Source organism: Rousettus aegyptiacus, unplaced genomic scaffold, assembly GCF_014176215.1.
Source record: "Rousettus aegyptiacus isolate mRouAeg1 unplaced genomic scaffold, mRouAeg1.p scaffold_m13_p_8, whole genome shotgun sequence".
Taxonomy (NCBI): domain Eukaryota; kingdom Metazoa; phylum Chordata; class Mammalia; order Chiroptera; family Pteropodidae; genus Rousettus; species Rousettus aegyptiacus.
In genome coordinates, this window is record NW_023416311.1 from 87,075,139 (window position 1) to 87,087,559 (window position 12,421).

General features: G+C 34.4%; 1 protein-coding gene across 4 annotated transcripts in view; it reads right to left on the minus strand.

Moving 5' to 3' along the window:
- Positions 1-567: 567 nt before the first annotated feature.
- Positions 568-12,421, minus strand: part of NNT (nicotinamide nucleotide transhydrogenase) — an 82,736-nt gene continuing 70,882 nt past the window's right edge. For 2 of the 4 annotated variants that reach the window (XM_016161117.2, XM_016161116.2), the window contains exons 20-22: positions 4,188-4,306; positions 2,872-2,987; positions 568-1,342 (exon numbers count right to left, since the gene is read on the minus strand). In XM_016161117.2, coding sequence (XP_016016603.2) covers positions 1,193-1,342; positions 2,872-2,987; positions 4,188-4,306 — 385 coding nt within the window. In that variant the 3' untranslated portion in view covers positions 568-1,192. The remainder of the gene's footprint in view (positions 1,343-2,871; positions 2,988-4,187; positions 4,307-12,421) is intronic. The other 2 variants (XM_016161114.2, XM_016161115.2) reach the window with 1 other exon arrangement.

Sequence of the window (12,421 nt, forward strand, 5' to 3'; positions counted from 1 at the left end):
ACTGAGAGATATATTCTAAGTATTCATCACGCATTCAATCTATATCAAGCTTTCACACTGTAGCAAAGTCACAAAGAAAATCTATTCTTTTACCGCAAAAAAGATATGCTTTTTACTAATGCTTATATAAACAAAGAGGTAACTAAAAAGAAGTGCCACCATTTCTCCCAAATGCGATCAATTATGTAAGACCTCAAAATATACTCTGATTGTGGAACAAAAAATCTTGAAAACAGTTAAGACAGATTAATTTCATCTATTTTATAGTAGCAAGTCTTCCCCAGATGTTAATAACAGGCAGAACTATTAGACTTTAGCCTTTTGTCGCCAGAAACAATTGCTACATCACTGTGCAAACATAATAAACTCATTTTATTAGGCAAATAGTTGAATTCCATTCAAGTGCACTTAGTACAATACTACATATTATAAATTGATTGAAATTAAAGAGATCTCCAATTAGAAATGGGGTTTTAAAAAATACAACTAATACTGATTTCAAACTATATGTTTCGTTGGTATTCTAACGAAACAAACAAAGCAAATGATTTAACTGTTTCCAGCATCTCTGGAAGATTATCTAATCCTTTAATGTATTAAAACAGAAATAGGAAAATATACCCCTGAAAACTAGAATTGAAAGTACAGTTCGAAAAACTGAAACCAATTCAATATGGCTGATTTTGATTATAGTTTAATGGTAAGTATCAGCTCAGGAGTTGATAAAAGTTTCAAATTAGTCATATTTGTTGAAAAAAACAGTAATGCAGGCACCTGTAATGTTTACACTGTGTCAGATTTTTCAGATCCACGTATAGTGTAAGTCTTAAAATCCTAAAGACTTTATTTCTTAAAACATTACTGGCTTCTGAGAAGGAATTTTTTTTAAATCCAAATGGATTACATCTAAAATGAGGCTATTCTTTCTCCTTTTATAAAATATTTTTGAGTTATAACACAAAAAAATATATGCACAGAAAGATGGTTAGAATTTTCAATCCTTTTTTTTAAATCGAGGAAACACTGATCATGAAAAATCTCCCTGCCTTTTCTTTGCATTCTTCAAGGTCTTCCTTTTCTTCCAAGAGCTTTGCTACAGATATGTATATCAGCTGTCCATATTGATACTTTCTTTGCCTGTTCCCACAACTGAAGAGGTGGCTTTGTTAGACAAAGGCTTGATCTCCTGAATTTACTTCTGGTAGGATTCTCTAACTTTCGCCTGCAGCGCATCGCACGTCTTCTTTGCATCTCCTAGAAGCATGGCGGTGTTAGGTTTGTAGAAGATTGGATTGTCCACTGCGGCATAGCCAACACCCAAGGACCTCTTCATAACAATGACCTAAGAACCAGAGTAAGTGACAGAGTGTATTAACAGACCTGGCTCAGATGTGTTAGGCACACGAACATTGCCTTGTCCTAACTTTGAACAAGCTGTGTACCACTATTAATTCTTTAGTACAGAGACTTTTAAAATACACAAGGAGTATTTTTAAATGCATATTTACATTGCATTAACTTTAATTGCTAAAGTGTACCCATATTCTTATACTCATGAGAGAAAAAGTCATGTTAACAATAGTTTATGTCTGATGACAACATTATAAGTGATTTTCTTCTCAGTGCTTTTCTCTATAAAGACTATGTATAACATTGTCTAGTCAGAAAAATAAGCATCTTGTGAATGTGCTAAAAAGAACAAACAGTACAAAAGCTTCTACTACAAACCTTAAGATAAATTTATTTGAGTGGGAAAATGGTATGCTTCCTATTCCATCACTTTAAGGTAAAATATATCATCAGAAAGTTCTAACACAAAATCCCAAGAGCAGCCTAGCTTGTCACAAGGAGAGTGATAATAACTAACATCATGTTCCTACAGAGCAAAATGGAAGGGCTAAGTCCATCTCTAATATTGATGTGGTATAGACATTTACAATTACACAGATTATAGATGTTGCTGTCCTGTTAAACATCAAGTCAGTACTTAATGAAATGAAAAGCCTTCCTATGGTTTTCTAGGACATTTCATCTATCCAAAAAATGGAAGATGTACAAGTATGTCCATTCAAGCTGCAAATAGCATTAGTACGATGATGCACGCTGTAAGTTCTCAGATATTAATGACCAATACAATATATTTTCATATACATGTGGACAAGTGTATGAGATGTCTACTCAACCACCACAAATTCTAAGTTTTGAACTCACGTATTTACAATAAAGGGAGACAGAACGAGAGAAAATATACATTATGTAATTATGGTTCTTAAAATGTAGATACAACTTAGGATTGGTAAACATACATGCCCACTGCTGGGGCAGAGAAAACTTTACAAGACTGAGTTCTCTACAATCTAGCAATTTGCTTTTTCAGAAGTAATGTGCACGCACAAAGCTTGCTTCCTTATGCCATGTTGTTATTTGGATTTCCAAATCACCTTCCTTCAAGACACCCCATAACAACATACAAATTCCCTTTCAAAAAAATTAAATGAAAAAATGTGCCCGTCGTCATACATGAAGGCGATGATACTGACGCACTGTCCCAGAGAAAAGCCATCTGCTTCACTGGACTTGATCTGGAATTCATCCAAACTCATTCCAAAAGCTCACAGCAATTTTTTTAGCTGTGGTTAATCTGTCCACATAATCTCATCTAATTCTACTCATCAGGGCATTCATTCGGATTCTCTGGTGACCACAAAACAGACAGAAGCTACATTTAGAGAGCTGGACCCTAAACATACTCTAACACCTGGGCTTCCTAAAAAACCTTGTCATTTCTCATCAAGTGACCAAGGAAAGCTCTGTGTGTGTATTTTAAGAGATCTTTGATTACTGGAATGAAACGCAAGTCTGAAACTTTACCTGCTTTGATTTCCAGACCTCGAGAACTGGCATGCCTGCAATAATAGAGTTGGGGTCTTCTTGAGCAGCTGAATTAACAGTGTCGTTAGCTCCAATTACAAGGACCAAATCAGTGTCTACATAATAAAAGAAAAAAGAGAAAATATAAAACTCAAAGGCACTACTTTTATTTCTTTTGAGGCAAATTAGAGTACCTGACTTTATAACAACAAAAACAACAAAAGCTAATATTTATAAGACCCACACTTGTCCCAGGCACTGTACAAAGAGCTTTATCAGAGGGGCTGGGTAACTTAGCCAATGTCACAGCTAAAAAGCAATAGATCCTACATCTGAACCTGAGCATCCTGACTGCGGCTTGCATTATTATGCTTTACCTCCCCACAATGGAACTATCTAATGTGACTTTATAGTTCTTTCATTATCCCAAAATGATCTTGCCAGTTACATTATTTTATAATATTTGCATTCCATTTTCAACTGCTAAAATCACCACTTAAGATGCAATTTGGTGTCTTAAAAAAATGGTTTAAGCGTCTGTACTACATTAAAACTGTTTCTATAATTCCTGGAACTGGTAGGCTTCACACATAATTTAGCAACAGTGAAATCTGAAAGGGGGCATAAAATTAAAATGGCCTAAATACCCTCTTTAAAGACTCTAGACATGAATCTAGACATACACACAATTTCATTTTTTTTCTCTAATAAACCGTATTTTTAAGTTTATGGTGGATACTTGCCAGAGGAAACTGGTTTAATTGTAACAAACATGACCTTGGACCAAATGTCACTAGCACTCAATATCTACCCAATGACAGCCAGAAAGTACAATACCTTATCTAATGAAGACCCAATACTTTAAGAAAACAGAAAACTACTTTACTGATTACGAACTGGTACAATTTGAAACCAGTAAACTTTGCAAAAATCAGATGCTAAATTATCAAGAGAAGTAATTTTATAAATGAGGCACCTGAGTACCTGGTTCAAGGTTACAAGTCAGGACCTGGATTCTAAAGCCAAGTCTGTTCAGAGTCCCTCAGGTATATACTCCACTGCACTGCTTCATAGGATTTTCATGGTCCCTCAGCTCTCCTTATAGAAATAAAGTTACTCATGCTGCTTACATATCTGGAGCACCATATTGAGTACTACGTTTCACTTATTTAATTTCAAGTACGTACCTACTAGGAGCGGGTTACTCTACATCTGACTAGTGGGTCTTCAGTGATCCCACAGTTTATACCTTAAGACTGGCATTGCTTTCTTCACAATAAGAATAGTTAAATTCCACCATCGCCCCCATCGCTCACCTGGGAAATCATGGTTGATCTCATCCATTTCCAACACAATATCATATGGCACCCCCGCCTCAGCCAGCAGCACATTAAGCTGACCAGGCATCCGGCCTGCAACTGGGTGGATTCCAAACCTAGACATGAAACAAATGAACAGCTGGCCTTATTTGATGGGCCAAAATGTACAGAGATCCCAATATCACCGCCAAATCTGCACACTTTGTTCTAGGCACCTCTGCTTCTTCTTAACTATCTGATCTCTACAGGCAAATAGAATTAGCCCAGATATATAGTCAATCTATAAATATTGAAGTTGGAGATTTAATATCTCAGTATACACAAACTATAACTCCTCTCAGAAAAATAAATGTAATTTTAGAGCCTGACTCTTCTATATATGTTTTAAATACAATGAACTTCCAATAACACTAATATATAATATCGCCTTACATTTAATAAGCATTGTGTTTTCTCATCATACTTTCTGATAAATCTTGAATTTTAAAAACTTATGTAAGTCAGCATGGAATTAAACATTTGCCACAAAAAATCAGGATTATTCTTTCAAAAGCTGACTCTACATTTGATTTTAACCTCTATGTTCAAAGGTGGGGAAATAAAATAGTGTCATGAAACTAAGTTAACAGCCTAAAATCTTAGAGAGTGATATGAAGTGCTACTCCACAGAAGAAATATGATAATAATACTCTGGCATGTTTAAGAGGCAGAGTAATACACAAATCAGAGCTCCATGCTTTATTATGGCAAAAAAAAAAAAAAAATGTGAAGCATCAGTTGATTTCTTTTAGCCACAGCTATAATGGGATCTTTAAAGTCATTTAATCTGATCTCTTACCCACTCTACTTATCTCTGTTTCCTTAGCACTGGGCACAGTGCCTGACACATAGGAAGGACTCAATGAAAAGCAAACAAATGAATGAATTAACCCAGTGAATAAATGCATTCTATAGTATTTCTTGGCGGGGAGCTATCCAATCTCAGCTTAAATATCTTGAGTGACCAGAAACTTACCTCTTCCTATGGTCTATTCCATTACTAGACAACTCTAATATTCTAAAACACACACACACACACACACACACACACACACACACACACACACTATATTAAGCCCAAGAGAGCCCTTATCTCATTGTTTTCCAAGGTCTGTAGTTTGGCCACGTAGAGCGATGAGTCCACTCCCTTTTTCACATTTATGTTCCTTTCAGCTCTCCTAGGATACCTGCTAAGCATAGCATTCTCAATTCTTTCAACTATTCAGTGACTGACAGGATGACCAGACCCACTGCTCTCCTAGTCTCCTGTTCCTACACAGCCAATGCCCAGCTCAAACCTCAGTCCCCCAAAGTGAATGAAATATGCTGGATATGATCTAGATGCATAAGGCTGTCTCAGCAAAACTTGTGGTCATTTAGGAAGTCCTGTTACCTTTCCCAGGAACTGCTGCCAAGCCAGGCCTCCCTCCCCACTCTTAACACAGGTCCTGTTAGGGACAGATTAAAGAAGCATAGGAACTGACCCCTCCCAAAAGCAGGCCTGAAAAGAGCTATAAGATGCCATTTATATTGCCCAGATAATTGATAAATTGTTTTCTACATCATTAAAACTGATTATGAAAAGCCTGAATAATTATGGATCTTGTAATTGGGGAAAAAAAGACTTCGAGTGACAGATATTCTCTTTTATCAAATTCTCCTTTATATAACCTTCCTTCTGGGATCATTTAATGTTCCTAGCTACTATATGTTAAAAGAGAAAAATAGAAACTCAGGGCTGAAAGTAAATAAAACAGTTATCTCTAGGTGGTTGTACAACAAACAGATTGTCATTTTATTTCTCCTCTTTTTTTAAAATATATTTTCCAAATTTTCTATGAGAATGTGTAGTTTTTATGGTAGAAAAAAGTTAACTTCATTTAAAATAAATGTTTCAGGCTTTTATATTGTGGCATAATTTCTAAATAATTTCTCATTTATTATTTCATTCTATCCCTAATTGTTTTCAACAATCTCCATCAAGAATTGGAATTTAAGGCAGCCAATTCGAATCTAGTACTTAGTTAAATAAACTGGATTTTAGAGCTGAATTCCTATATATATATAAAAAAAAAGAAGTAAGCAAGAATGTATATAAGAGGGGCTGCTGAAATACATTTTGACATAATAGCTAATACTGACTCTCGGATGTTCTATGCAATTTGCACAACTTTTTAGTAAATAGGCTGAGATTCAAACTCCCATCCTTCTGCTTCAAGAATCTGAACTTTTAACTATTATAAAATAGTTATTCGAGTTGACCAATTTAAGAGATGGTTTTGTTTAGTTAACAGCTCAGGTTAACCAGTTGTGTGATGTTGGGCAAGTCACTTAATGACTCTCTCAGTTTTACCATAGAGTAGTAACCAGATGTTTTTATAAGCTCACAAATGCCAAGGGCTATATAAAACTGTGTAGAAAAGGTCTGAGAAACGCTGGTCTCTGATTGAATGAATAAAATAAGGAGAGACGATAAACCAATTTATAGTGTGCTTTAAGAAAAATTGAGAGCCAAGAAATTTTCAATGATGCTATAATTATAAATTTTTTTCAAAATTAAATTTTTGCATGGATAAATAGACATAGGAAGGGAAAAAAGGTCTTTTACTACAACAATGCAAAACATTTACCATCACCTTTTAAATGCTGAGGATGTAGAATCTGAAAAAATTACTAGGAGTGGGAGGTAGGAATGAACAATATAGAATGAACTATTAATAATCTATGATTCTTTTAAAAGGAATTCATCCTCTCTTCCTTCAGTGGACTATCTGTAGTTTTATTTTAGCGAGAATAAAATTAAGAGCAGTCATAAGTTTTGCTCCAGACAGCAATCACCCAATCTCACCATCTCATAGGTTTTAAGTTCCTCAACTATGAATTCACCTATCTTTTTTGTGAATGTAATAGTTAACACTTAAGTAAAACTTCAAAATATTCTCTAAAAACAAGATCGTGTATTTTAAAACTAGATATTGCTATCCTAATGTCATCCTCTGTACCATACCGGAGTTTTCAATCACTCCTGAAAACAAAAGAAAAGAGGCAAAATGTGAACAATTTATGTTCACACTTTCCATGTAGCTATATTCAGCACTATGCAGCTGTTTTTAAACTGCCTAAGAGAAAACATTTCCAAAATGTTACACAGATTCTTTGGTTGAAATATCTAATTTAAAAAATTAATGTTTTTACAGTGGCAATAAAACAAATGAAAAAAAATTTCTCCAGGCACCAAAGCATATGTTCATTAAGTGAGAGTTATGCTAACTAAACTCAAATCTGAACATAAATGTCATTTTAATATTTTAATAATAATACAGCATTTTAAGTGTGAATATATAAAATAGATTTGGAAAGAAAATGAATTATATTGAAATAAGCAAAATATACAATTTCATGTACAAATTATATACAAAATATAATTTTAATACAAAAATTAAACCTGCTGATTGCCATGAATTTAGAAAAAGAAAAGACATGATGAATGAAAGATTCTATGAACAAGCATCAGTCTTTAGTTCAGGGCTTTGAACCTTTTCTTCTATGATGAAGATGGCTGAATAATCAATCCCTTAAGTCCATGGGCAGTAAAAAAAGCACTAAGAAAAATCGACAATCAGGCTCGGAGAAAGTAAAATTCAATTAAGTGTAATAAACAATTCAAATTTTTAAATAGAGGAAACACCGAATTTGTGTAATCCTTAACATAAAGTGGGAAAGAGGGCAGAGCACAGAGCAAAATAAATGCACATAAGAGTGTGACACAGATATGTGGCTTTAAAAGCATGCATGACATCAAAGTATGTAAAAATAAAGTAACATGAACATTGAAATAAATAAGGAACATTGAAATAATAGATTACAAACCCCTGGAGAAAATGGAAATGTATGAGGCAAGACTGATAACAGATTCATAAGTCAGTAAGGAAGAAATAAAAGGAAGAAAGGAAAGGAGGGATGGAATGAAGAAGAGAAGGGAGGGAGGGATGACTCACACTCTCCCCTACAGTGGTAGACCATCAACTGATGATTACGGTGGGTTACAAAACCACCATTTTGCAATAAAAACTAGTTCACAACAAAAACTGGTTCAGATGAAAATTATCAGTACATGTTCAATCTAGGGAGTAAAGTTGGATGAGGAGTAGAATATTTGCGAGGTCTTAAAGAGAGCTCAAAGTAGTTTGCCCCTTACTCTTACCTCAATGGAGAAAAGAAAAGAAAAAAAAACACTTAAGACTTTCAATGCTTTCTCTAAGAGCTACTTTATTGAAATTAAAATTGATTAATAATGAGTAGTTGTTAGAAATAGTAACTATCTATCACTTTTTGCTCAACAGGCATTTGATTAAGCAGACAGGGTCCATATTTCTCTCTCCCCCCAATTAATAGTTCTTTGTAAATATATAATAAAATAGATTACTGAGATTAACAAACTAAATCTCAGCCAAGAAGAACTTAAATAGAAACTGTAATTTTTTATGTGTTTTAATGCGCTGTTTGGTATACATCAGTACTGACAGAACATTTTAACTTGATATTCTTCTAAATATTGAGTGGGGGAACCGAAGACAAGAGAACGTTCCCCAGCAAAGGCAGAGATCTTATAAATAAATTTTGGGGCCCTGATCTGTCATTTTTTTTTTTAATAATGATGTAACAAAATAATTTACAAAAGAACATAGCTTAAAATTAAAAATTTTAGCTTGAAATGTCATTCTACTTTATGCAGGTTCTTACTAATATATCTAACGTATTATTAATCATGCAAAATTAATGCCAATTTGTATTCCAACTGTGTCCATTTCAAATCAACATTTCAAATTTACACAGTTCTGTTCTCACATGCACTAAAAGGTACTCTAACTTCTATCATTGACAAGATCCAATGATATAATTAAATCATTATTTCAGGGAGATGCTGCTGAAAATGATCAGACAATAAATACTTGGATAAGGTACAAGAGAAACACAAAATACCCAACAACTTAGAAAATAACACCCTCTAAGTTTTAGAAAAACTCAACCAGTTAGAAAAAAGGCAAAACTTCATTTTAAAGCAGAACAAATAAAACAGAAGTTGACCAAATAGTCCTCATTTTTAAAGAACAGAATAAAATGGTCTTCTAATGCAAAAGAAAGAATTGGAATTAAGTTTTGAAAAAAGACTTTCTGTTAATTTAAAACAAATGCCCCAGTCAGGGAAAGTTTCTTTTCTGTAGATCAGGGAGAGAGACGCTCATTGTTAATCTGAGTTGATATACTAACCACTCGTTCACATGAAAATGTGAAGGACAGTTGGTTGGCAGTGGACATAATCAAGACAGTTATAGCAGCTGAGACGGCCCTTCATGTACAGGAGGAAGGGGAGGGATCAAAACCGATGGTCTTGATAAGAAAGAGAAGCAGCTTAGGTGCGACTCAGGACTTCCAGAACAACGTAAGACACTGCTCTACCTCACTCCTATAGTACTATTTGCTACGAATTACTCATTTGTGCTCTTTTGAGATGTAACAGTAATCTTAAACGACAAAAATTTTCTCTTAATCCTTCTGCTCACCAATAAGTTTCCTGCTTACCCTAGGCTACTGCCTTTTCCCAAAACCTTATTGGTGAGATTTAAGAACGACTAAGAATCACTGTACAACATGACACTTAAGGTTTATATAGTCTCTGATTGCTGATGTAGCAAATTACCTCAGATTTAGTAGCTTAAAAGAACAGAAATTGATTCTCTGACAGTTCTTGAGGTCAGAAGTCCAAAATCAGTTTCCCTGAATTAACGTCAAGCAGTTGGCAGGACTGTATTACTTCTTGAGACTCTAAAGGGAAATCTATTCTTTGCCTTTTTGAGCTCCAGGAGACTACCATCATTCCTTGGTTCGTGGCTGCATTACTCCGACCTCTATTTCCATTGTCGCATTTCCTTCTTTGACTCCGACCTCTTCCCTCTCTCTTTTAAGGACCCTAATGATTACATGAACCCATCCAAAATATCCAGGATAATATCCCTATCTCAAAATCCTCACCTTAAATCTGCAAAGTCCCTTTTGCCACATAAGGTAACATATTTGTGGATTTTTAAGAATTAGAAGGTGAACATCTTTCGGGGCCATTATTCAACCTACTTCAAACTTCCTTTCCAGTCCTCAAATTCCATTAACTGGGGCTTCTCTTTTAGCTGAATAAACCAATATGTATACTTTGTGATTTACTTATGGATTTCAAGTTTGTATTCCTCCTTAATTCCAGTATGTTTTTGTTTAATTTAATTTGTTTTTAATGCAGCCTTTCCTTATCTTTAAATTAATCTATCTGGCTATCATCTTTATGCTTTAACTGAGGTGTCTTGGACCAAATTAGAAATCAAAGACCTCTAAATGTATTTGTTATTATTGTAACATTTGATTAACTGCAGACTTCAAAAAAACAATGTTTCCTGCAATAGTTGCAAAGGGTAAATAATCACAAAGCTAACCAACATGTTATGCTGAATATCCCAAAGGACAGATCACTTTATATCTGTTTGCATAATAATTTATTATACTAAACTTTAAGATTCTAAGATTAGAGAAAAACACATGCAAGGCTATTACCAGAGAATGCCAATGTTTTGGGAGAAATAACAGAACACGCTAAATTTATAAAACTATGTATGTGCATGTTGATGAGTCAATGTGAATTTATAACCATCTTGGCCCATGTAACTGGCTAATCTCCAAAGTATGTATTAAAGTTAATTATATCAGACATTGGTTGGCCATGACCAGCAATTTCCAGGAACTGACGGCCAAAGCTCATCAAAGTTCCATCATCACATGAAGAATATCCAGAATTCCAAAATGCAAAGCCTACTAGCCTTTTAGTTCTTCCCTTTGAACTATGAAAATTATTTTTATTGTGTACATGCTTAACAAAACAGAGCCAGCTGTCCCTGACCACAACAAGATTCTACAGAAGGGAAATAACTACTAAAATGAGATCACAGAAAGATCTTCCATGCTCCCAGAACTTTTTCCTTATGTACCTCCTCCTTACAATGTACTGCATTATAACAACTGGTTAACATGACTGTGCCCTCCAGACTGAGAGGTCCTTGGGTACAGGACCCACGTCTTATTTATCAATTCTCGCAGTACCTAGCACTCTATTGTAGGTACTCAATTAAAGGTGCCGGGGGGAGATATGGGTTTTAAACAACCTAGTGTGCCCAAGAAGGTATGCTGACTCATAAACTTTCTAGGCCTCTTTTTAGAGAAAGAATTTAGGGAAGTAGTATAGGGTAGCAGTTAAGAGCTCTGCAGTCCCACTGCCTGGGTTCAAAACGTTTGACCAATTGACTCCTGTGTGCCTCACTTTTCTCATGTGTACACTGAGACTGACAATAAACCCTCTTCAGAGAAGTATTGTGAGATTTAAGTGAGACGGTTCATGCAAAGAGCTTTTTATACAAAGCACCTTAGACCAATGCTTGGCACACATAAGCCTTTAATAAATGTAATCTGCAATTATGATATTCTACTCAAATACATTTTTGTAATATAAAAGTTCATCTGTATTTTTCAAATAAATGCATATTTTTAATGATCATTTATATAAAAAGAAACACATTTTTACATTAAAATAAATGTTGGTTTGATATCGACATTTTCTAAGTTGGTTTTCTAATTTTTACCTTGAAATCCCAGTAAATCTCAATATAGTTCACTAAAAAACAGAAATTCTTTGTACTCACAACTACATCAAAAGAGTAGAGAAATTGTACAGTCAATAGAGATTGAGAAAAATAATTGAACACTGGACTCTTCGAGAACTTGGTCAAAACTAATATTCAAATACAGACTTACTTTGATACAGTTAAATTTCAAAAGTCCACATTTAATCCTTCCACAGATACTATTAAGCAAAAAGGTATTGTTTTCTTGACTGACAACAAATGTCATCAAGTCAGGGCAATCTCTCCAATTATCTTGAAGCAAGAAAAATTTTAGCATCTTTTGATATGTTCCTCTCTCATATATGAAAGTGATAGTTTTCCACAGAGCTAAAAGCTAAAAGCTAAGGCCCCAGTCACCAATTAAAAATAGACTTAGGCAAAGTATAATAATCTACTCAAATGAAATAACCTAATCTTCACAGCCTTTTAAATTAACCAAGAAAAAATAAAGTAAGAGTATATAAAAGATCT